The following is a 24,986-nucleotide window of genomic DNA, read 5'->3' as shown; positions in this document are numbered from 1 at the left end:
CTGGGCCACGTCACCAAGAGCAGCAGCAGCTGCAGATTGGTCTTGTTGTTGTTGTTGTTATCCTCACACAATGGCACATACCCACAAGGGGGATTGGCCATAACCAGGCGGTGACTATTTAAATGACCAGTTGCATGTGGCAAGCATGGGATGACGTACCAAAATTTGGATCGCACAGTTTTCCTAGCCGAGGTGGTTGCAAGAGGTTAGGGGGGCCATACAAACTAAAATTTAGGCAAAGAAGGGGTAGGGATTACAATAAGAGGTTGTAAAAACCGAAATACAGAAGCTGATAATGGGATGGGCAGGACGAAAGCTCATGAAGGTAGAATTTTTGATTCTAGTAAGTAATTTTGAACGGCAGAGCAAACATTCCAATTGGTATGGCCAAGCATAGAAGCGCCAAGAGACAGAACAACCTCAGAAGACAGGCGCAAACTGAGATTCTGTATTGGAACTTCTAATAGTCGCCTCCTAATCGATGAGTAGCGACGGCAAAAAAGAAGAAAGTGCTCTATTGTTTCCGGCTCCGCACAATACGGACACAATGGGGAGATCGCCAGACCAGGCCTGTATAGGTAAAAATTTAGTTTCGGCACTCGGCAACGAAGCCTCGTGAAGGAAACTTCAAGATTGCGCGATCGCCAGACTGAGCTTCTCCATGGAAACAGTAGGTGCTGGAAGTCGTCCAAGGAAGTAAGCGCTGATGCGCCCAATTCGTTCATTACAGTGTACCGTCGAAAGCGTGCCGCCGTGATGAAAGCAGTTTTTGGAAGCGGGCAAACAATCGGTCTAGGGCAAACAATCGGTCTACTCAGGGCTGCCTTCGCTAAAGCATCAGCTGATTCATTTAATAGAAGACCCCTGTGCCCAGGAACCCAAAGAAATCGAATTGATGTGATGTGTGGAGGGATCAGGAATTTTAGAATCCGAAAGAGCTGCGATTCAGTGGACGCCGAGAGGGAAGTGCATAAAGATAACGAGTCCGTAATTATTATTATTGCTGATAAAGAAATTGGTACCTTGCGCAGAGCGAGAACCACTGCTAGAAACTTAGCCAGATAGATAGGAGTGAAATCTTGGAGACGGAGAGAAAAAGACCAGTCAAGGGACTGGGAGTAAATACCTACACCTGCCTTTTCTGCACACACCGAGCCATCAGTCGCAATTGCAACATGTGAGCTGAAGGTCGACAAATAATCCTGCAACATACCATTTAACCATGAGAAAGGCAGTAATTTTGCATTACGTGGATAAATGTCATCGTAGATGATAGACACATTTGCAGGGATGGACTGCACCGGAACAATTTCAGGTATTCGCACGTTGAGTGGGCCCAGCAAAGATTCAACGAAACAGATTTGGGGAGTTTGAAGGCGAGACCATCCGACACCCAAGAACTCCGCTCGCTGCCCTAGGAAGATCAACTCGGATGCACGCTGCTCCGAGTCGCAAAACTTTAAAAACGTTTGTACTGTCAAAAGGCGAAACCTTGCAGTAAGAGACGGCACCCGCGCTTCCAGATACAAAACATTGTTTGCCACGTATTTAGGGAGACCCAAACACAGGCGCAGAGCTTCTCGCTCTAAGAGCAGAAGTGGGCGCAGTTTGTATGCAGCTGCTCCAGAAAACAAAACGCAACCGAATTCCAAGATTGGCCGGATATACATTTTATAAATCAGCAGCAAAGCATGTCTGCGCATACCGCAGCGAGGGCTACTCATCCTTCGCAGAAGGCCTACCGCCCGAATCCCTTTCGCAGCAACCTGATCTATATGTGGCCGCCAAGAGACAGAGGAGTCATAAGTTACCCCGAGATACTTTAGGGAACATACCTGAGGAATGACATGATGACGATAAGACAATGAAATGTGTACCTGTTGAGTAACCGGAAAAGGTAACAAAGCGCACTTGTTTACATTAAGACTTAAGTGTAATTCAGATAACCATCGGTCAAGGGAATTTAAATATGACTGTAAAACCATATACACAGAATGTAAATCACTCGCAGCAGCAAAGAAAGCTATATCGTCTGCATACACGTACGTAGTCACGTCAGGGGAAGTCGGAATCGAACTGAGTAAGAGGTTGAACAGAACAGGGGAGAGAACTGCACCTTGAGGCACACCTCTAGATTGATGAAATTTCCTTGTAGAAACTCCGCGTTGACAACAATAAAATTCTCTGTCAGCCAGGAAAGCTGACACCCATTCCACAAAATAACTTGGCAAGCCCAGAGCACGTAGTCTGTACATCAGAGGCCCATGTTCGACACTGTCATATGCTTTCGAGATGTCTAGAGTTACCAGCGCAGCATACTGTCGACGCCGGCGCGCTAGTCGGACACGGCTTTCGAGGTCAGTATGCGCACACCATATAGAGCACCCAGGCTTGAAACCAATCTGACAGGGGTTAAGTAGTCCCTTTTCAGTAATAATGGGCATGATTCGTCCATACAGCACGCGTTCAACCAATTTCACCAGATTCGATGTCAATGAAATTGGTCGAATGTTGTCTAAGACCAACCCTTCGCCTGGCTTTTTAAGCACCGGGATAATTTTGGAAACACGCTATACATCCGGGATCCATGGGGTTCTAATAGAGTAATTTGCCAGCTCCAATATAGCATTGGGGGATTCGTCGAACAGTATTTTAATCATCGCAGAGGTGACACGGTCAGGACCAGGAGCTGCAGAAGGTAACCGATTTATCACCTGGGAGAGCTCAGAAACCGAGACATTAAGGAAATCATCATAGTGATTCTCAAGCAGTTGTGGGCGAGAGAGCGCAGCCGAAAAACGGTGTTCCAAGCCTTTGCCAATTTCTTCTAATGACCTGGCAAGCTCTACTGGAGTCAGCACATAAGAGGGAATGTTGTTAGGCGGTGGCAGCCTGTTCCTTGACCTCAGAAAGCGAAACAAGGCTTGTCTGTTATTAGATTTTGACAGATGGTCATAATTCTCTTCATCATATTTTTCTTTTGCCCTAGCGACTGTGCGCTTGAAGGTAGCTGCAAGAAACTTATAATCGATCCAATTCCGGGGACATTGATTATGGATAAGTTTCTTCCAGGCTGCCTTGCGCCGCCTATAATCCTTTGAACATTCTGCATTCCACCAAGGGCTCTGAGAAGTGCCTATGCTATCATCGCACACTGTAAACTCTGTCTCCGTACCCGATCTAAAATAGAGCATAAGCCTAACACCCTACTCTCCTGAGACAAATTCTGCAAAGAGTAGTTCTGAACTGAGTGAACTTTTGAACTTGTTGTAATCAACTAGGTTGCAACTAAATCCGCCGATAGAAGTCATCGGACACACAATGTCAAAAGTGAGTGGGAAATGGTCACTGTTTGTTGCAGAGTCAACCGGAGATTGGTCTAGTATGTTTAGATGACGTCGTTGTCTTCGCCTCGAAATTTGAAGACCATCTCAAAATGCTTCGAACAGTACTTGAGGCAATCAAGTCGTCCGTCCTCAAATTGAAAGCAGATAAGTGCTACTTTGCCTTTGAATAGCTGCTGTTTTTGGGCCACATCGTACTGCCCAACGTGCTGCCATGCTCCCCAACGTTACCGAAGAAGAAAACGTTGACGTCACCGCCTGCCTTCAGCCCGCAGAAGAAGGCTAACAACAACAACAACAACAGCAGCCCGAAGACTTGGCCGATTACGGATTGAAGATCAGCAGCGAACCGACGCCTGATATTACAACCTACAAAGGCGCAACGCAGAATACAAGCCAGAAGACCGAGTCTGGGTTTGGAGGCCCATTCGCCGCCACGGATTTAGTGCAAAACTTTGCGCCGCTATTTCGGCCTTAATACGGAGGTGGAAATTGTCTGCGTACCGGCACCCTCTTGGAACCCTGCGAACGAGGCGCCTCACAAGAATGCTCGAGGTTTCGTCAGCCGAGCAGGTGAGCCGGACGTTCCCGAGAGGCCCACAAGAAATGGGCTGGTATCTTTTCACGACATTGCTAACCATTACAAACTTGAGCGGTCAATTTGTCCGCCCCCGGACAAGCAATTGATGAAGACACAGGAAAGCGTCTGGCGAAGATTGCAGACGTGATCTTTCTATAACCCATTCGTGTTAAACAAGACCTACCGTGACGTTCAGGCGGAATGCGAATGGTGTCAGGAACTAGCAACCTATGACCAAATATTATGGAGCTGTAGCATAGCGCCGCCACCAGAGCATATTATGCGTGATCCTTCTCTTGACCAGTGGGAGGCCGTGTTGGCCAGCTTAGACCTGGTCGTCCAGACCAAGGCCGTGGAGTGCCACCCAGATTGCCGTCAGCCGTTGGTTGATAGCCATCTAGCGCGGAATCGTCTGCACATGCGTTCTGACGAAAACAAAGTTTTTCCGCCCATCCATCCATCCATCGGCACATACAATGTTCTTCGTTGGCATGGTGAACTGGACTATGAAGTTGTCCCTGACGAAATGACTGCATCCTAGCGACGCCGCACGCTACCAGATGCTCTCCATGTCGTCTGTCTAAAGGCTCGTTACGCGCTAAAGAACGCTGTGTTTCCACACTCGGTGTTTATTTTTGCACAGTTCTTTTTACTTGTTTCTGCAGCGAAAATTTGTAGTGTTTGTTCATTCTTCAAAGCTGCCGGCACGCCCCTTCATCGCTTTTTTTGCGATGCAAGACGCGACCAGATTCATCTCGATTGATCGCATCGAAGCGCAGCTGATTCTAGATATTTCCACAATGTTATAGTAACTTTACACGCCATGTTTCGAAAGTTCATTATCAGCTTTAAATTGAGCACGGTCGAGAGATGCGGGCATACTGCTCGACGACCGCCGAGCCGATTGTTGCTACGCCGCCGCTGAGTGATTCAGTTCTTTGTGGGCGCAATTCAGCCTAATAAACAGTCTCGTTTCGAAACCTTTTTTTCTCTCTTCGTGCACGCCGTCACTACAACTTGATGATATCAAACGATATCAACCAGGTGCAGCCGATTTTGCGTTGCTCGAGGCCCTCGTTATAACTTTGCACACCGTATCTCGAAAGTTTGTTGTCAGCTTTAAATTTATTCCGCACTTTGTGGTGTCAGCCTATTGGTCGTGTTGGCTGTAGCGCTGCATAAATGTAAGCAGGAATTAAAAACTGTAACCCAGTAGTTTGTTTTAAGGGCTCAGTGTAGCCGCCGTAACTCCCATGTATTTCAGTTGATATTTGTGACCCGTTTTCTCAAGATCTGTTCTGTGTAATGTCGTCACACTGGAATCATTGTTATGAATATACCCCGCTCTCTTTACTGAACTAGAATTATAGTTTACTAAAGGTGTGCTATTTCTCGTTTATTTTATACTGGACCCCCCATCCGTATTTTCAAGGCGAATTGGGCAATAAGTATCTTCTACAACAAACGTTTCACCATTAATTTCCATTGTTCTAGGTCAGTAGGCTTTCCTATGCGTTTTTGCGCACTGGGTGAGAATAATGATTTCAGCGCTTATGATTGCAGAGCAAATTGACCAGTTGTTATGAAAATTATTGTTTTTAGTATACTGGCTTTGAAGTAACGAAAAGAGCTTCATTACAAAATTATACTGAAGAAATGCACGTTGATATGTGATTTCAATTGCCATCGGAGAGGTAGACATCTCCGCAATAATTTTTTTGTGTATAATATTCATTGATTTTATGGCCCTTGCTGTGGTCAGTAGTAAAGTAAGTTGTGACTTTCCTTAAAGAAAATTCATCACCTATTCGCCTTAGTTAGCCACTGCACTGTATAGCATCTTGCTGAAACTTAGATTGACATGAGAATATCCGCCTTAACAATGGTGCCATCATTAAAAGTAATCGCAGCGCTCATCCTTCATGTTTTCAGCATCTAAAGACCAATAAGCATGTCCTTTGCAGCGCGCTTCCCAAAAAATTGAAAACCAATTCGCGCTCTGTGTCTTGTAATGTAAGCATTTCTTTTTCTTTTTCAACCAATGTGTGCCTACGGTCAGGAAGTCACCTTTCAATCGTCTATGCCTGTTCCCGATAGCGAGAGGTTTGCAAAATAAGAAATCGTGGATGATGACCGCTATGATAAAGAAGTGGCGCAATGCGTCGGGCGGCGTTGCTAAAATTCAACTGCATGATGGTCAGCATAGGCTGTCAGCGCAGAATCAATGCTTTCGGAACCGCTTCTACGGCGTTAGTTATTCCAGTAACATACTCGCACATACAGACACGAATACTGCCGTGTGAGCACGGCGAAGTTCTGGGCCAGTTGGTACGACATGTTAAAAGGGCAAAAAGAACCGCGCCTGGAACAGGACATGGAAGTGAAGTGGACAGGACGATCTTTACAGACTCCAGCGAAGAACACTTCATCATCCCACCCACACCACCCACCCGGTCGCCACAGCGTGGCGCCAGATCCAGACGAAAGCTTTCCCAAACTTCCACTGCAAGCCACACCATCTTCCCATCACAATACCCATCTCACTGCCCGTCATACAATAGCGCCCAACCCATTTTATGCCACTCTATATGTGGGAGTGCTCTAAACCCCCCTCGGCAATCACCTATACCCCAGCCCACTTTCCTCATCGGAAGCTGCTCTATCTAGCTCTAATCTTTGCGATCAGCAGCAGCTAATCGCGCTGGCCCACAGGTTAGCAGGTTAGCCTGAACTGAGAACCTAACCCGTGATTTGTTTATTTTTTCAACACTGCAGAGCTACACGTAGCGCAAAGGTGTAAAATGGGGCATGGTTGATGACTTCACAGCTTTGTAAAAATGGCAGCTTCTGTCTTAAAAAGTTACTGGCAAGGAAGGGAGACGTTGAATCTTCTCCAGAAAAACCTCAATAAATTGCATATCACGAAAAAGAAAAAACAGTTTTGAAGCGAAAACCTTCACTACGCCAGCGTTTCGAGCCGTCAGCGGGGCCGCAAGCTTGGCCTTGAAAGTAGCTAGAGGTCAAACCATGAGCATAACTGGTGGTAGTCAGGTTCGACACATGATGGATGGATGGATGGATGGATGGATGGATGGATGGATGGATGGATGGATGGATGGATGGATGGATGGATGGATGGATGGATGGATGGATGGATGGATGGATGGATGGATGGTTGGATGGGTTGGGTTGGTTGGTGGGTGGGTGGGTCGGTGGGTGGGTGGTTGGGTAGGTGGGTGGGTGGATGGATGGATGGATGGATGGATGGATGGATGGATGGATGGATGGATGGATGGATGGATGGATGGATGGATGGATGGATGGATACGGCTGAACCCTTTAAATCGGGCGGTGGCTCAAACCACCTAGCCATTGCGTGAAATTTTTCTCTTATCTTGATTTTAGCCAACAATCAGATAACCTTCGCTTGGTTATTTCGACCCGCTTAAAATCTACTTTCCCCTAAACCCCAATGCCTTGGATAAATCAGCCCCGCTGCTTTCCACTGTAGGGTGTATCCCTTTACAGAAAAGTATCAAGTTTACAGCTAGAGCGGCGACTTCAGCGGCTGTTACGCCAACTGTCTCGACTTTGATCTTAGACCTTACCTTCGGAAAGCGAGAAAGCGTCTGCCAGAATCACATGCATAGGTCATAAAAGTGGATTATGCATAAACGCCGGTGAACTTTGATGCGTTTAGCGGAACGCTCGGTGTGATCCGTGCGGCGCCTGCCATGGATAGCTGCAGAAAATTGCGCGTCTGAGTTATCTTGATGGACACCGGAATCGCGCCGTACAGGAAGGAAAGTGAAATAATAATAATAATATTAATAATAATAATAATAATATTAATAATAATAATAAGAAGAAGAATTGGTTTTCGGGGAAAGTAAATGGCGCGGTATCTGTCTCAGATATCGTTGGACACCCGAACCGCGCCTTAAGGGAAGGGATAAAGGAGGCAGTGAAAGAAAGGAAGAGGTGCCGTAATGGTGGGCTCCGTAATAATTTCGACCACCTGGGAATCTTTAACGTGCACTGATATCGAACAGTACATGGGCGCCTTAGCGTTTTTCCTTCACAAAAACGCAGCCACCGCGGTCGAGTTCGAGCCCGGGAACTCCGGATTAGTAGGCGAGCGCCCTAAAAGGAAACTTAAAGTTGATTTTAATGCAACAGCGTTAAGGAGATCGTGTCGCAAAAAGCCGGTGTCGTCGGCGGCCTTGGCCGTGAGCGAAAAATTGTCCTCCTCCTCGCAATGTACGCCACTTCCCCAACAGATAGCGCGCGACGGCAGCGCCTCCCGCTCGTCTCGTTCGAGCGCAGTAGGGCCGTGCGGGCACGCAGGCATCACGCGGTGAGCGGCGAACAACGCAGCGCACATCCAAAGCGCGTTCACCACGAAGCTTGTGGCTTGCTGTCCGTTCGTTCGGCGCAGAAGCTATGCTGGCGTTCGCGGCATTGGGTTTGTCGAAAAGGATATGCCGACAAACTACGACTGCAACTTTAGCCCCGCGCATTTTTGCAAGGCGCCTAGCAGCGCTTCTACGTGGTTTGCCGCTTCGCGCGTCCGTTTCACCGTACGTAGCAGAGCGATTTGTCTAACGGGCAAGGTGTCGCGCCGAATGGGCGATGGCGTTCCGTGGACTCCCTGGCAGTGCTGCAGCACGCTGTCGCGTTCCACACTTAAAGGCGAAGCTTAAGTGTCCTCCAAATTTAAGGCGAGGAAATGGCGCCTGTCTTACATTGCGCCATTTCTTTTCCCCAAAAAAACAATTTCTTTTTTAATTTGGGTTTCTGAAATTATCTGCACGGTTTGCGCGTCGTTTGGAACCAGATTTGCTTCCATATCTCCGCCTACAACGAGACAATAATACATTTTTAACTATCATGTAAGCTATATTAAATATATAGTGTCTTGTCTAAGCGTCTTTAGTGCCGGTCTGAAGAAAGCAAGATGTTTAACGAAAAAAACGCCAACTACTGTGTGTGTGTGTGTGTGTGTGTGTGTGTGTGTGTGTGTGTGTGTGTGTGTGTGTGTGTGTGTGTGTGTGTGTGTGTGTGTGTGTGTGTGTGTGTGTGTGTGTGTGTGTGTGTGTGTGTGTGTGTGTGTGTGTGTGTGTGTGTGTGTGTGTGTGTGTGTGTGTGTGTGTGTGTGTGTGTGTGTGTGTGTGTGTGTGTGTGTGTGTGTGTGTGTGTGTGTGTGTGTGTGTGTGTGTGTGTGTGTGTGTGTGTGTGTGTGTGTGTGTGTGTGTGTGTGTGTGTGTGTGTGTGTGTGTGTGTGTGTGTGTGTGTGTGTGTGTGTGTGTGTGTGTGTGTGTGTGTGTGTGTGTGTGTGTGTGTGTGTGTGTGTGTGTGTGTGTGTGTGTGTGTGTGTGTGTGTGTGTGTGTGTGTGTGTGTGTGTGTGTGTGTGTGTGTGTGTGTGTGTGTGTGTGTGTGTGTGTGTGTGTGTGTGTGTGTGTGTGTGTGTGTGTGTGTGTGTGTGTGTGTGTGTGTGTGTGTGTGTGTGTGTGTGTGTGTGTGTGTGTGTGTGTGTGTGTGCGCGCGTGTGCGTGTGTGTGTGTGTGTGTGTGTGTGTGTCAGTATGGCTACTTATGAAAACCGCCAGTCGCTCGACCGCAAACGTAGCCAGGGAGATGCAGCTTTTCGGTTTCGACCAGAGTTAACCGGAGCTAAACCACCAGCAATTCCTTTTGTTTAGCTTACCATCTGTCCTTTAATTTAGAAATTCCGAAAGCAACGGGCATTCGGTTCTGCGACGTCCGCCGCCTAACTGTTCAGTTATTTGCGGTCGCAAGTCAGCCCAATAAAGAGTTTCTTTTGGGGATGCCTCTCACTGTCTAACAAACTGCTCTATTGCCGCCACCACTGCGAGACAAAATGGTGGTTTCTTGGGTTCATACGTCAGCGCATGAATGGCACGTGCTAACATAGGAAGCAAGTACTTCCAAATTTTAGCTAGGTGAGTCGGTGAGAAGAGTTTAATCACCGGAGCGTCCTCAGTATTACTCTGACCGGGATAGGACATGGCAAGTATGTCTGCGGAGGTTTTGTTTCAGCACTTCGTGACAGCATTCTGTTGGCCTGCGGATGGTAGGCGCTCGTCCTGCGATTGATGTTACCTCTATTGCGCACGATTGCTTGGGCAAGGAGGATGTAAACACTGGTGCCCGGGCCGTGATTAGAATTTTGAGCCAGCATGGCCAACAAGAATATTTTCAACAAATTTTTGCGACTTCAGCTGCAATACCTCTCGGCAGAGCTTCTTAATTCAGCTTAGCATCTCAAGTCGTAATTTGCAACAATTGCCAATTTTGTACGGGGCGATGAAGGTGAGAAGACGCCACGCAGCTACATACCGATACATATCTGCTAGAAATACGCCCATTCTGGATGTCTCAGCCACAACAATCACAAGCAGGCGGCCTGCAACTCTCCATTATCTCACAGGAGTATCTTGTGGAGATTGCGTACGCCACAACGAAGGCTTTGGTGATGGCCGGCTTCTGGGCAGTGCAAGTTGTTTTCAGCTTTTGTTTCTCGCATCTCGACCCTGTGAAAACAGCAGTACGTCGATAACGCCGAGCGCACCAAGTGCACTGCCCGACGGTTTAATCATGCGACCATGTTGCGAGAACTGAAGCTAAACTGCACGTGCAACCAGTGAAGCAGAGGGTGCTCTCAGTATGCCGCGTGCGGCGAGGAGGTTGCAGAACGGGGGATCGCCAACGACCTACGCAACCCTTTCGAGACGCAGCATAGCGCAGCGGGCCGTGTCCAACGTGATGCGTGGATTCAGCGGCCCGCATACCCAATTTTCGGCGAAGAAGGGAGCGCAGGCGCAAACCACGGGCCGAAATTGACGAATAGCGGGTGTGGGAGCACCGTAGGAGCAATGGCCTCACGCTGGTCTCTGTTCTTTGCGCAATTTCTCGGCGCCTTCCTGAACCCCTACTAGTACGGCCCTGCATCGACTGCGGCCTGCGGGAGCCTAGTTTCAGACTTGTCCTCGGATCTGTTCTCCAACAGTCCTGACGCGCTAGCCTCCAATTCTTTGTTACCCAATTGAGTCGCCTGTTTGAATGAAGTGTTGACACTGGGCAACTTCGCTGGAAAAAAGGCATCCGGAGGAACATCGACAACGTCGCTGACGTCGGCAACAACACCGAGCATCTCGAGTCCCGTTGTTTGTGGGCGTGGAACCACCGCAGCAGCGATGTCCTCACGCTGGTCCCTGTTCTTTGTGCGGGCCAGTCAACTTCCTTAAATGTTTAAAATGTGATTACCGGTGTTTAGTTGTGCTTACACGCACAAAAGCAGTGCTGCAACCCTTCAGTTTTCTTCTTTTGTTGATATTTGGCGATGTAGAAAGCAACCCCGGCCCAGGGAATGCGTCCCTCCCTGATATTTCCAAGATCGTGGATGACATACCTTAAAGGCCAATTCGCATAGAATAAGCCCAGGCTACGATGTATAACGACTTATCCGAGTTGCGCCCAGACCAACAGGCGGCAACACGCGATATTGCTGACATTAAAAAGCGTCTCGAAGCTGTATAAAACGTAGCGACGGGTTTTTAAAACCTGCAGCGGGATCTTTGCGATACATGTAAATCACTCGATCTTGTACAAAAGGAGACACATGCTTTGCGTGCTCGTTTAGATGACAGAAAGGACCACTCACGGCGTGACAGCCTTATCTTTTATGAATTGGATGATAGTTCTACTGAGACTAACGAGCAGTGAGCAGAAAAGGTTCTTAATCTTATCTTCGACACATTACAACTCTCCTTAACGTTTAGTATGATAAATCCAGGCGCTCACAAACAACGACAAAGAGGGGACACAACGCTTACTCGCAATTACAAGAATTTTTATTCAGAGGCTTCTATATATACAATAATAATAATAATAATTGGTTTTTAGGGAAAGTAAATGGCGCAGTATCTGTCTCGTATATCGTTGAACACCTGAACCGCGCCGTAAGGGAAGGGATAAAGGAGGGAGTGAAAGAAGAAAGGAAGAGAGAGGTGCCGTAGTAGAGGGCTCCGGAATAATTTCGACCACCTGGGGATCTTTAACGTGCACTGACATCGCACAGCACACGGGCGCCTTAGCGTTTATCCTCCATAAAAATGCAGCCGCCGTGGTCGGGTTCGAACCCGGGAACTTCGGATCAGTAGTCGAGCGCCCTAACCACTGAGCCACCGCGACGGACGACTATCCGATTGCAAATGCCTTATTTTAATCGCACGCCACATGCCGACCGATGTGCACGAAAAGATTAGCACGCTGTTTCCATCGCTCTTTCAAAAACTCATCTCTCCACCAGACAAGCCAACTGAAGGGTCACTAACACATGTATGCCCCGTTCCCGCAATATGATAGGCATCAACTATCTCCCACGTTACACGATCGCGGTGACGAAAAAGAACACACATTTTCGAAAAAAGGGGAGAACATTTCTTCTTGCTCTTGCTCCTTAACGCGTCTCCTTGTGTCTCCTAACGAGGGACTGCATTGCTCGTGCGCAGAGAATTGGGAGATTCGACGACAACAAAATCAGGCCCGTGACAGCAAAATTCTCCGCATACAAAGCCAAGGTGGAAGGGCGCGTTCACACATGTCCAAAAATCCGCTGAGCGAAGCGGATTCGCTCGCCGGGAAACTAGGACCTGTGCTCATCTGTCGACGCCCGGGTCAGGCGGAACCGCCGCGCCGCTGCTGTTTCTCGATTACCCACACAGTTTCCGGCCACCACGTTACCGCTCGCGGTGTACACAGATATGGTTAGAAAAGAACATAAATTGATGCTGTCTGTGTACCATAACCGTATGCACGCTCACGTACGTAAGCGCAGGCACATTCCGATTTTTAGTTCAGCGTATGCAGACTCCCAATGAAACGCCCAGCCTAGTGGCGCCATCTACTTGTCAGGGCGGGAAAAAGTACTGTCAACAAAACTGGCCCTCCTATTAAGCCTAGTAGCGGTAGAATCGACACTCTAAGTAAAAAATAAAGCAAATTTATCATTTATACGGTTGCTTATAGGTGAGGTGAGACAAAGCGATGTACCGGTGTCTGATTTTTGGGAAATGAACGTGCTGAAAAAGGCCAAATTCGTTCCGAGGCTAGGGGTCCTGCGTCGAAGGGCGCCGCCATGTTTGTCGCCGTGGCGGCGGCGAACGCGAGATATTGGGTCCAGCCCGATCGCCTTCGCCGCGCCGCTTTCCGCCTCGCTCGACGTCAAATGCGGCCGAATCCGCTTCGCTCGCCGGATTTTTGGACAAGTGTGAACGCGCCCGAAGTGCACTTAAAGCGATCGTTGCTGAAGGAAAAAGAAGTGTCTATGAGTGAATATTTTTCTCCGACGACACGTAAGGCGAGAAAGCGGTAATTGACTATTCGAAGGAGTTTGATTTAAAAGTCAATTTAAGGCACAACAAATTGCCAATGCCAAATGCTAAGGTTATAATGCGGAAACTGACCTAGTGTTTGAAATTGAAATTGTTTTAAACAACGAGCACATTAAGTCTCCGCGCTTCATTCGCTCTGGTCGTACTCTATCCGGTACTGGAACTTAGAAACTAGCCAGGGGTGGTGGTACTGCCATTAAGAACATTGGTCTAAGTGTAGTTTTTACCAACATGCGAAGTCTTTTGTCCAAAAGAGATGACTTGAGCGCCTTGATAAATGACTCTAGTGCTGATATTATTTCGTTAACCGAGACATGGTTGTCTGATAAGGTGTCAGACAGTCAACTATTTGTTTGTGAAAAGAATTACATTACAGTCTATTCGATGTGACAGATATGACAGGAAAGGCGGTGGTGTTTTACTTGCTGTCAACGAACAAACTGAATGCTTTCGTGTTGCTGTAATGACTAGTTTAGAAATTTTTGGGTGCTGTACAACTTCCCGTTTTAATAAAATTGTTATTGGTGTGTGCTATCGACCACCGTCCAGCCCCATAAGTTTCTGTGAAGATTTGCACGATTGCCTCAATGCAATTTCTGTTCGCCTTCCGGGTGTGACCATTTTTCTATTAGGCGATTTCAACTTCGCACACATTGAGTGGAATCATAATAGCCCAGTCTTCGTTTCTACGTGTTCCAATTCGAACCACTTCCTTCGCAAGTGTTCCGACTTCATGTTACCGCAACTTATTGAGCAGCCCACACGTGTCACTCGCACTGCGTCATCACTTCTTGATCTCGTCCTCACATCATCACCAGACATCGTGTCCTCTATCATTCTTTTGTCTGGGTTAAGCCATCACATGATAACCAACTTTAATCTGTCTCTACCTCTATCACGGTCGCGTAAGCTGTTCAAATGCATCAGAGATTATAGCAAGGCTGCCTTCCAGGCTATTAATAACAATCTGTCTATATTTTTAATTGAATTTTTGAGTGCTCATGTCGTCCGTAGTGTTCATCGTAACTGGGAGATCTTCAAAAATCGAGTTTCTGACCTCGTAAAGGAATACATAACCATCAAAAAGGTATATAGCAATAGTGCTGCACCCTGGTACAACAGGTATCTTAATCGGCTTTCCAATAAGAAAAATAACTTTTTCGTACTGCTCGCTTCACGCACTCTGCTGTCCGGTGGTCTGCGTATAAAGCCGCTGCAGTCGCTTATTCAAAGGCATTAATATCAACCAAGTTTACCTTCTTTAAACGGACTCGGCCAACAATGCTAAACAATAACGGGAAGCAGTTTTGGCACACAGTGAAAGGCAAACGACATACCACCATACAACTATTTACCCAGGAAGGGTATCCTGTTCCTGACCAACTGTGTGCATCGCTTCTCAATGGCACTTTTATCAAAGCTTTCTCTAGCCCCACCGACACTTTCGCACTAACATCGCTCATAGAATATCACTTCTTACCAACGGATCTCATTGTCATCTCCTCAGAAGGAACTCGTGGCATTATTTATCAGCTTAAAATGTAATCCTGTGGTGGTATCGATGGTCTCAGTACTGAATTCTTGAAAAATACCGCAGAATATTCTACCAGTATAATACAGTGTATCTTTTCGCAGTCTTTAAACCATCGCACCCTTCCTAAGACTGGCTTACCGGCAAAGTAATCCCAGCGCAAAAATCATAGGAAAGCCAAGATCCACGTAATTACTGTCCCATCTCACTTACTTCCGTCCCATGTAAAGATCTAGAGCATTTCATATTCAGTCATCCTTTTAATTTCCTAGAAACCAACCAGTTCCTTACTCCGAAACAGCATAGATTTCGCAAATTCTTCTTGTATGAAACGCAATTAGTGGTTTTAACTTAAGACTTGCATACTTCTTTATAGTCTGGGCTCATTATATTGCTTATTCTTAGATTTTTCAAAAGCGTTTGATAAATTCCGTCATTTTCTTTTACTTTTAAAGCTGAGCCAACTTAACATTGATCCTAATGTACTCGATTGGATTCCTACCTTTATTAGTAACCGTACTCAGTACATCTTCGCCAATAACTACGACTCATCACCATTGCCAGTACATTCAGGCGTGCCCCAGGGGTCGGTCCTTGGCCCGTTATTATTTCTAATATACATAAATGACACCTTTAAAGATTTCTTCTAACACGTGCTTGTTTGCTGACGACTGTCTAATTTACACAGTAATTAATAGCACTGATGAAATTGTTCAGCTATAGACAGTCTTAAATAAAACTTATGACTGGTGCCAATCGTGGAATATGGATCTAAACATATCAAAATGAAAATGCATGCGCGTAACCAGTAACCAGAAAACAAGCCTAGACAATTTTATTAACAACACTCAGCTGAATGCAGTCTCGTTTTGCAAGTATCTTGGCGTGAATGTATGTTACAACCTTTCTTGGAATGCTCATATCAAGTTCATCACTTCAAAGGCTAACCGCCTGCTAGGGTATGTCCGCAGAAATTTTTTCTCTTCTCTATCTTCAATGAATATGCTACTATACACTACACTCATTCGCCCGCAACTGGAGTACGCATGTTCTATTTGGGACCCCGGTGCAATCAGAATAATAATGAACTAGAGGCCGTGCAGAATCGAAGTGTCTGTTTCATTGTTGGAAACTGCCATCGCACCGCCAGTGTAACAGAAATGAAATCTAATCTTAAACTTCCCTTACCCTCCACTCGTCGTAAGCTTTCACGCATTTGCCTTTACCGTAAAATTTACTACCACACTTCTTGCCTGAAAGCCATTTGTGTAAAGGCACCATCTTTCATCTCGCCTAGCATTGACCACAATCAAAAAGTAGCTGTTCCGCACTGCGGCACAGTGACGTGCTCTAAATCCTTCCTCCCTGAAACATTTTGTGACTGGAATAATATTTCACCCACAGCCACTTGTACAGTTTATAATTAAAGTTTTCTTTTTGTAATGCTTTTATTTGCTTCTGTACTTTTGTTCTAAGTGTTTTGGACCTCTGTTTTTAGCATCTTTCGATATTGTTCGTATATATAGCACTCTTTTTGATCTATGTATTATTATTTTTTCACTGCCCCACCGCCTCTGTTATGCGAAAGCCCTGATGGTAAAATAAATGAAATGAAATGAACGAAATGAAATTATCCAGGCGAACGTTCCATGCAGGCCACGCTTGAGGCAGGATAAGTTTTGAACATGTTTTGAGTGGTGCTCGACAGAGCAGGTTATGCGCACTGTTTTTTTTTTGTGCCATGTCTTATCGGAGCAGACGTGTTGGGAACCGGTATAAACCTACATACTCCATGCGAAATGGGAAGAGGGGTTCATTGGAGGTTCGTTATACCCTGCTGTAGCAAAATCTTACTTCTTAAAAACGAAATATCAGATACATAGGATTCTAAGGAGAGCTTCCGTGAGAAATGGCTATTCCTTCGGTACATCCATCCTTTAGATATGAACCGTTTCATTATAGCGAGGTTCAGTATTCGAGCTGATACATCCGTGTGTTAATTTTTATAGCCCTTGGTGGTCAGCCGGACACTAGACTGAGATGTGTTAATTTTAAGAAAGGGTTTGGGAGCTCGTTACTGCGTGTCGTCAGCGTCCTCTTCCTGACCAGCAGGCAAATCAAACGTACTGCTTTGACCCAGCCTAAAGGGTAACCTGTATCTGCAGCGCAGTTCTGTGTCCTTCTTGTTCTCGTTCATTGTCTGCGAGCGCTGTTTTTCTGAGAATGCACCTCAACCAACTCGCCCAGGAACACACATTGCTGACTTCTATATTACCGGTATTCACCTATGGTGCAGGAACGTGGAGGCTAAGGAAAAGGTTCAGCTTAAGTACAACACAGTCAGCTATGGAAAGAAAAAATGATATGTGTTACGTTAAGACACCGGAAATGGATGGAGAAATTTTGCGGAGATACGGTGGCTACAGGTGGCAAAGGACAGGATTAATTTGAGACATGGGAGAGGCCTTTGCCCTTCAGTGGGCGTAGTCTGGCTAATGATGATGATGGTTATAATGATCAAATGTCAGCTGAACGTCTCGCTGGCGATCAGATTGAAAGCGATGGCCTGCTGGTCATCATCAGCCGCTAGCCGGCAAATTCGGCTTTAGTACGTGACTTATTTTGTATGAGTTTTATGTATTTAATGCTACGGCTCATGATTGGCTGAAGCTTACATTTTATAGCTTTAGCGATATGCCGCATAACGAAATCTGCAGCCTTGCACTCGCATTTAATGCCGAAAATTGAGTTTAAATGGAAGCATTTACGGGCACTCTATAGCGCAGACTACATAGAGGTCAGGAAGAGATAAATTCAGATGGATGATTCGGATGAACTCTTCACAGTTTTACTTTAAAGTTGTTGTGGCTGCAAAGTCTGATTTCTTTTTTTTTTACTTGTTTTGCGTGAAGCAGCCCTCTTAAATGCATAAATATTACATGATTGTTTCCGGAATAACACCTCACTGCAATGAGTAAAGAAGTGTATTCTAACAAAGAAGTAAAATTCTGACTGAAAACAGAGTGCTTTCGCGCTGTGAACGAATAAAAACACGACAAAAATTGCATTTTGATTTTATTCGGGAGCATGCGATATTTTATAGTGCAGTCTGGTCGTGTTCCGTTTAAAGATCTAAAAATATTGGCTGACAGTTTCCTGTCACAGTATGATATTTGTGACATAAACTGTTATGCTAGGTTTTTTTCGTTCAAAGGCAAGGAAAAACACTGAAGGCAAGGTATGCACTCAGTCATGAAGATTTAAGTCCAAGGTGTCCACGCCACAAAAACCGGCTTTAATTCCTAGGGCGGCGAATATGGATAGAACTGGTGAACGCTCAAGAAAAATAAACTCCATTGGCAAAAACACTTTTCGTCATGTATATCAGCCCTTCCTGATCTAATATTTTTTGTTTCGTTTCTTTCCAGGAGACTGCTTGATAGCAGTATAACGCAGCATTCAAAGTAAAACTCTCAATTACTGTTCAATTTCTCCCAGTGCTATCCATAAACTCATGGATGTGCTTTCTCTACACGCCCTACTCGAGGTTGGAATTCAATAAAACAAATACGTTATCTCAAGCAATCTCCTTTTTGTCTCCTCCCACCAGGCTGGTACATGGAACTCAAGGATAACCACTAGCTCATCTTCTCAGAGAACTTTGGAAAGTTTTTTTACTAATCTGAAATGCTCATACCATGCGCCCACATTCACACCAACGACGCTCTTAACACGCTACATTTTAGCGCACCGCAGTAGTTTTTATAACACTAGAAGTTGCGTACGAGAAAGACGTACTGTGTTTACAGTACCATCAAATGTTTATGGAAGGCAACTTTGCCGAAAAGTATTACTTTCCTTGCACCCAAAGCGTGTGCTTGATACAAAATGGAGCTCTCTTTAACTTCTACAGTGAGAGTTAAGCTGCACATAGCTCGTCCACAATGCACGCAAAAGCAGTGATGAAATGATTTTTTCAGTTTCATTTCCTTTGAAGTGCAGGTCTACGTACATCTCACTCAGGCTGCTGCTTAGTATTCGAAAACTACCCGCCACTTAGGCGGCATGGCCTCTAGAATTCATTGTACACATGCTCACAACCGTGCACGGATGCACACAACATGCTTTCAGATGATGTCGGTGCGCATAGCTGAGGTACCAATATGAGCCCGAGGCATTTTCTATCCTATAAAAATAGCTAAATCTAATGTGACGGTTGGATGGCGCGTTTAATGTTTTACAGTCCATCCCTTTAGTAGGAGCCTCCCCCGGTTTCGCGAGGTTACGGTCCACATCTGCACTGCGGCGGACGCTATAGTAACAACATAAAATTCTTCCATTATTACCAAAAAAGATGATTACCCTATTGAAAAATCCTATAATAATTTTAAACCAGAACCGCATACCGGGTTATTGTACAAGATTTGCGATACCAAATTACCGGAGTATCCTGTATAAAACAGGATAGTCCTGTATTATACAGGATAGCCCTGTATTATACAGGATAGCGCCGTATCATGCAGGCTAGCCCTGAATTGTACAGGAGGGCCCTGTATCACAGGACCAAGGCAGAAATAAAATGCTTCAAGTATATCCCACTCGTACTAAATCTGCGCAAAAACCGGGGCGTTTCTACAACAAGTGCTGTAAGTGTACATGCCAAATGCTGCAATACACAGAGCCTCAGAAACTGGTAATCTGCGATTATCTGTGACTCACATTCCGGTCGATGTGCAATTGTGTTATTTGCTCCCAGGTTTCACCAAGTATTGGTAAATTGATGAGTAATGCAACAAAAACTCCAAAAGATGTTTATTTCTTGCTCATATCACGGACCAGCTCACTCCGTGGTTTTGGTTCTTGCGACCATATGTCTGTGCAGGGTTCTGTAGAGGGTGCTGGCTAATGAAGTATTCAAAGACACCTGCAGAAAATAAAATATTGTTACGACCAATTCGAAGGAGAACCTCCGGAGACGAAACGTAAAACTGTGGCGGTCCCTAAGAGGTCCGAGCGCGCGAGCTGGAGAGCAACATCTTCTTTCTCCACGGATGCAGGCGCTTTTTCTTCTTCCACAGTGGCACGTATCACTGCCCCCTCTTCTGCAGCATCGCCACGATGCCGCTGCGGCTAGGAGGAAAATATCAGCAAAATACAGCTGCAGTGAACCGCAGTTCAGTCAGGGAGTCTGTCGTGGTAAGGCTTCATGCGAACAATGTGCACGACTTCAGTACTGTGCGACCGGCGCGATGAGAAAGCCGCTTGGACGGGAGTAACTGCATACGTCACACCACAGATGCGGCGCACTATTTCGTAAGGGCCCAAGTATCTGCGCAGCAACTTTTCAGAAAGGCCGCGGCGACGAACAGGTGTCCACGCCCACACCAAGTCGCCAGGCGTGTAACTGACGAATCGGCGTCAGAGGTTGTACCTAGCGGCGTCAGTCTCCTGTTGGCGGTTAATTCGCAGGCGTGCCAATTGCCGCGCTTCCTCATCACGCTGAACGAAGGCGTCCGCGTCGAGGTCAGCGTCAGAGTCGCACTAGGGGTCAACGGGCAACATAGCATCCAACGGGGTGGTCACTTGCCGACCGAAGACAAGCTGAAAGGGGTCAGTCGGGTTGTCTCCTGCAGGGGAGTGTTGTAGGCAAACGTTACGTACGGAAGAATGGTATTCCAAGTTCGATGCTCGACGTCAACATACATAGAAAGCATGTCGACTAGAGTGCAGTTGAGTCGCTCTACCATTACGTTGGTCTGTGGCTGATAGGCCTTAGCACGTCGATAGCTGGTGTGCGTCAGAGTGATCACCGACTGGGTTAAGCGGGCAGTGAAAGCAGTTCCCAGGTCAGTAACAACAACGGCGGGGGCTCCATGACGCAGGACAATGTTGTGTACGAAGAACTGCGCCACTTCAGCAGCAGCGCCTTTGACAAGAGACGTGGTCTCAGCGTACCGTGTCAGGTAGTCCGTGGCAGCGACGATCCAGCGCTTTCCAGACGAAGACTTCGGGAATAGGTCAAGGAGGTCCTTGTCCACTTGGCGAAAAGGTGTCTTCGGTGGATCGACGGGGTGATGAAATCCGGGTGGTTTCAACGATGGAGACTTCCGACGTTGGCAGTCAGGAATGTTTTTATGCAGACCCACGCCGATGGGAGTAACCTGGGCCAATAATAATTTTGTTTCATCCGCGCGAGTGTACGACTTACTCCGAGATGGCCGGCGGAGAGTGCATCATGACAGGCACTCAAAATCTCTGGCCAGAGCTGTGATGCTACGACAAGCAGGAACGCTTCTCTGTTGCTGGAAAAGTTGCGCTTGTAGAGAACACCGGATTGTAAAGTGAAGGTGTGGAGCCCGCGACGAAAAACATGCGGGATGCGAGCGTCGACGCCTTTGAGGTAATCGACGAGCGGCGCGACCTCCGAATCCGTCCGCTGAAGCCGCGTCATTTGGGTGGTACTAATAGCGCCCAAGAAAGGAAAATCATCGGCGGGTTCCTCGGGACCAATTGTGATAGGCGCACCCGACAAACAATCCGCATCCTGATGCTTACGGCCCGGCTTGTAGACGACTGTTAAGTCGTATTCATGCAGGCGTAAGCTCCATCTAGCGAAGCGTCCTGAGGGGTCTTTCAGGATCGTCAGCCGGCATAAGGAGTGGTGGTCGCTTACCACACGGAAGGTTAACCCGTAGAGGTACGGCGGGAACATGCTGATGGCCCATATCACTGCAAGGCACTCTTTCTCCGTCGTAGAATATTTGATCTCATGCGTAAGTGTTCGGCTGGCATAACTGATGACCCGTTCTGCACCGTCTTGCCACTGCATCAGCACCGCACCAAGGCCGACATTGCTCGCCTCAGTGTGGATGTCCGTGGCAGCGTGTTCATCGAAATGGGCGAGTATCGGAGTACGTTGTAGACGGTTGCGAAGCTCGACAATGCAGCCTATTGGTCGCTTCCCCACACGCAGGGCGTGTGGTCTCGAGTCAGTGAGTTTAACGGTTCGACGATTCGCGAGAACTCTTGAACAAAGCGCCGATAATACGAGCACAGACCCGAAAACCGGCGCGCGGAAAACCTGAGACGGCAGCGGTCTTGTCAGGGTCCGGGCGAACACCTTGTGCGCTGACAACGTGACCAAGAAAGCGAAGTTCTTCAAAGCCAAAATTGTATTTTTCGGTTTTGATGGTGAGTTGTGCGAATTTGAGTGCTTGTAGCACAATGCGCGACCGCTCCAAGTGTTGGTCAAACGTGGTCGACAATATAACGACATCGTCCAGGTACACCAGGCAGGACTGCCACTTCAAGCCGAAGAGAACGGTGTCCATCATGCGTTGGAACGTGGCCGGTGCCGAGCACAGACCAAATGGGAGCACCTTAAACTCATAGAGGCCATCGGGCGTCACGAAAGCTGTCTTCTCGCGGTCTCTTTCGTCCCCTTCGATCTGCCAGTACCCACTTTTAGGATCTAAGGACGAGAAGTATCGGGCGTCCCGCAATAGGTCGAGCGCGTTGTCTATCCTGGGCAGTGGGTAAACGTCCTTTTTGGTCACGTTATTAAGTTTTCCATAGTCAACACAGAAACACAGTGTTATCCTTTTTTTTGACAAGGAGCACAGGCGATGCCCATGGGCTGGTGGACGGCTGAATGACATCGTGCGCAAGCATTTTGGCAACTTTATTTTGAATGGCTTCTCGCTCCATCGGCGAAACACGGTAGGGGCGCTGGAAGACGGGCCGCGTAGCCGCATCAGTGATGATACGGTGCTTGGCGAGAGGAGTGCGGTCGACCTTCGAACACGTAGCGAAACAGTCCACAAAGTCTGCCAAGAGGTCCGACAGAAGGTCCTTCTGAACAGATGCCAAGGCCGAATTTATTTTGACTGACTGAAGAGCGTGGTGTGGGCCAGCATTCTATGGAGTGGGTCCTCCCACGGTGCACAAACCTGGGACCTCAGCAACGTCGTGAAGGAAGGCAATAGCCGTGCCTCTGACGAAATTCTGATATTCGTTGTAAAAGTTGGTCAGTAGGACGTTGGTACGACTGTCACGTAGTTGGACGAGACCTCGGGCAACAACAAGGCCCCGCTCAAGCAGCGGAGTATGGCCATCTGCCAGGCCCTCGTAGTCGTTGAATAGGTCGTTCCGCATGAGCACCAGGACACTGCACCGCGGTGGCACCGTGACGTCCTTCTGGACAATGCGCAGAGCGTTGCTGCAAGGATCTCGGGAGTCAAAGCGGGCCACGGCCTGTTTGGTCGAGAACGTAACACGTGCGTCCGTGAAGTCAATCACAGCACCGTTCGTCTGCAGAAAGTCGACCCCCAGAATCAAGTCTCTGGAACACTAAGAGAGCACGACAAATTCACCAACGTACGTGTAACCACAAATTCCAACCCTAGCCGTGAACTTACCAACACGGGAATTTAAGTGGCCACCAGCGGTGCGCATGGGGGTCCCCGTCCACGGTGTCAGAACCTTTTTAAGGTCTCCAGCAAAGGCACGGCTCTCCAGCAAAGGCACGGCTCATAACGGAATAATCAGCACCGGTATCGAGCAGCGCGGTAACCTCAGTGCCATCAATTGTCACCCGCAAATCGGATGCAGCGTATCGGGTGCTGTCGCTGCCTCACTCTGTCCAGGTATCGTCTGCTCGGTGCTTTCGCGATGCAGGATCTTGACACAACTCGACGCCAGTGGCCTTGCCTGCAGAGGTCACTGGTGTTAGTTTTCCCGACGAGTACTGGGCGAGCGACGGTCAGCGGAACTACTCTGGCGGCCGGGGCAAGACGCACGATAGCGGAGAGGCGAAGGCAAATCGGACTCGCGCCTTCCAGAGTAAACACGGCTCTGGCGCGCCCAGAGATGCTCCGCAATCTCAGGCGGTCGTTCACCGTTCTGAGGACAAGGTGCGTCTGGACGGAAACCGCGAAGACCCACTTGGCGGTACGGACAGGCTCGGTAGAGATGACCGGGCTCTCCACAGTGGTAGCACACAGGCCTACGGTAGGTGTACGCCAAAAATATGATTTTCGAGGACGTGGCTGAGCTGTAGCAGGGGCAGTTGCATAATATGTGGTGGCGCTACTGACAGCAGACGTCGAGCGAACAGCGGCGCAAGGTGCGGTTGCGTGACATGTGCCAATGCTGCTCGTGGCAGGTGTCGGAGTAGCGGGACCGTAGCCAGCCGAGCGACGTACAACGGATGCATATGTGTGTCCGGCATCGAAACTGCGGCAGCGCTTCCGGAACAGGAGGCGCCTGCGCAACCTGCCGCACTTCGTCCCTGACGACTTCTGTCAGCGCTGCCAGGGGCCCAGGCGAGACCTGGGGCAGACGGAACCGTTGGAGTTCCTCACGGATAACTGACCGAATCAGTTCGCGCAATGTGTCTGTACTGCCGCCTAGGCACGACCAAAAAGGTTTCGGGCACAATGCTGTTGACGTCTCTATTGTACTGGCGGGCCCGTTGTTGGAGCGTCGTCTCCATGGTGGTCGCCTCGGTGAGAAATTCCGCTCCAGTGCGGGGTGGGCTGCGTACGAGGCCTGCGAAGACCTCCTGCTTAACCAATCGCATCAGATGGCGAAGCTTCTTCTCAGTCATGTTGGGATCGGCACGCCTGAATAGACGGGCCATGTCCTCGATGTACATGCGCACACTTTCATTCGTGCGCTGGTTTCGAAAGTGCAGAGCAGCTTCATTCTTCTCCCGGCGGTCGGCATTGAGGAATGTAGCCAGGAGATTCTGGCAAAACGTCTCCCAGAGGGGAGGGTAGTCTCGTGGTTTTCAAACCACGTCCGAGCAGATTCTTCCAGAGCAAAATGTAAGTTGTGGAGCTTGCGCTCGTCGCTCCAGCCGTTGTAGCGGGCGACCCGCTCGAAGGTCTCCAGCCAATCCTCAGCGTCTTCGAAAACATCACCGTGAAAAGATGGCGGTGTTCGCGGTGGGTGGCAAAGGATCGGCGCCAGGAACAGGGGGTATAGGAGTGGCCATGGCAGTTGGACTCACTGGGGCTAGGCTGGGTCGGCGCCGGGGACCCGGTGTCAGTGGCCATGTCAGTTAGACTCGGTGGCTGCGTCGTTCTTTTAGGCGGGAGAAGGGGCCCAAATTC

The 24,986-nt window shown here is 48.0% G+C and overlaps 1 protein-coding gene across 2 annotated transcripts in view; it reads left to right on the top strand.

Moving 5' to 3' along the window:
• LOC144130118 (uncharacterized) overlaps nt 1-18,413 on the top strand; it is a 522,550-nt gene extending 504,137 nt beyond the window's left edge. The window contains exon 7 of one of the 2 annotated variants that reach the window (XM_077664130.1): nt 18,300-18,413. In XM_077664130.1, the coding sequence (XP_077520256.1) occupies nt 18,300-18,339 (40 nt within the window). In that variant the 3' untranslated portion in view covers nt 18,340-18,413. The remainder of the gene's footprint in view (nt 1-18,299) is intronic. The other variant, XM_077664129.1, reaches the window with a different exon arrangement.
• The last annotated feature ends 6,573 nt before the right edge of the window (nt 18,414-24,986 follow it).

The sequence above is a fragment of the Amblyomma americanum genome, chromosome 4 (assembly GCF_052857255.1).
Source record: "Amblyomma americanum isolate KBUSLIRL-KWMA chromosome 4, ASM5285725v1, whole genome shotgun sequence".
Lineage (NCBI taxonomy): Eukaryota > Metazoa > Arthropoda > Arachnida > Ixodida > Ixodidae > Amblyomma > Amblyomma americanum.
Note: the sequence above shows the minus strand (reverse complement) of the source record. Positions and strands in the feature narration are given on the sequence as shown.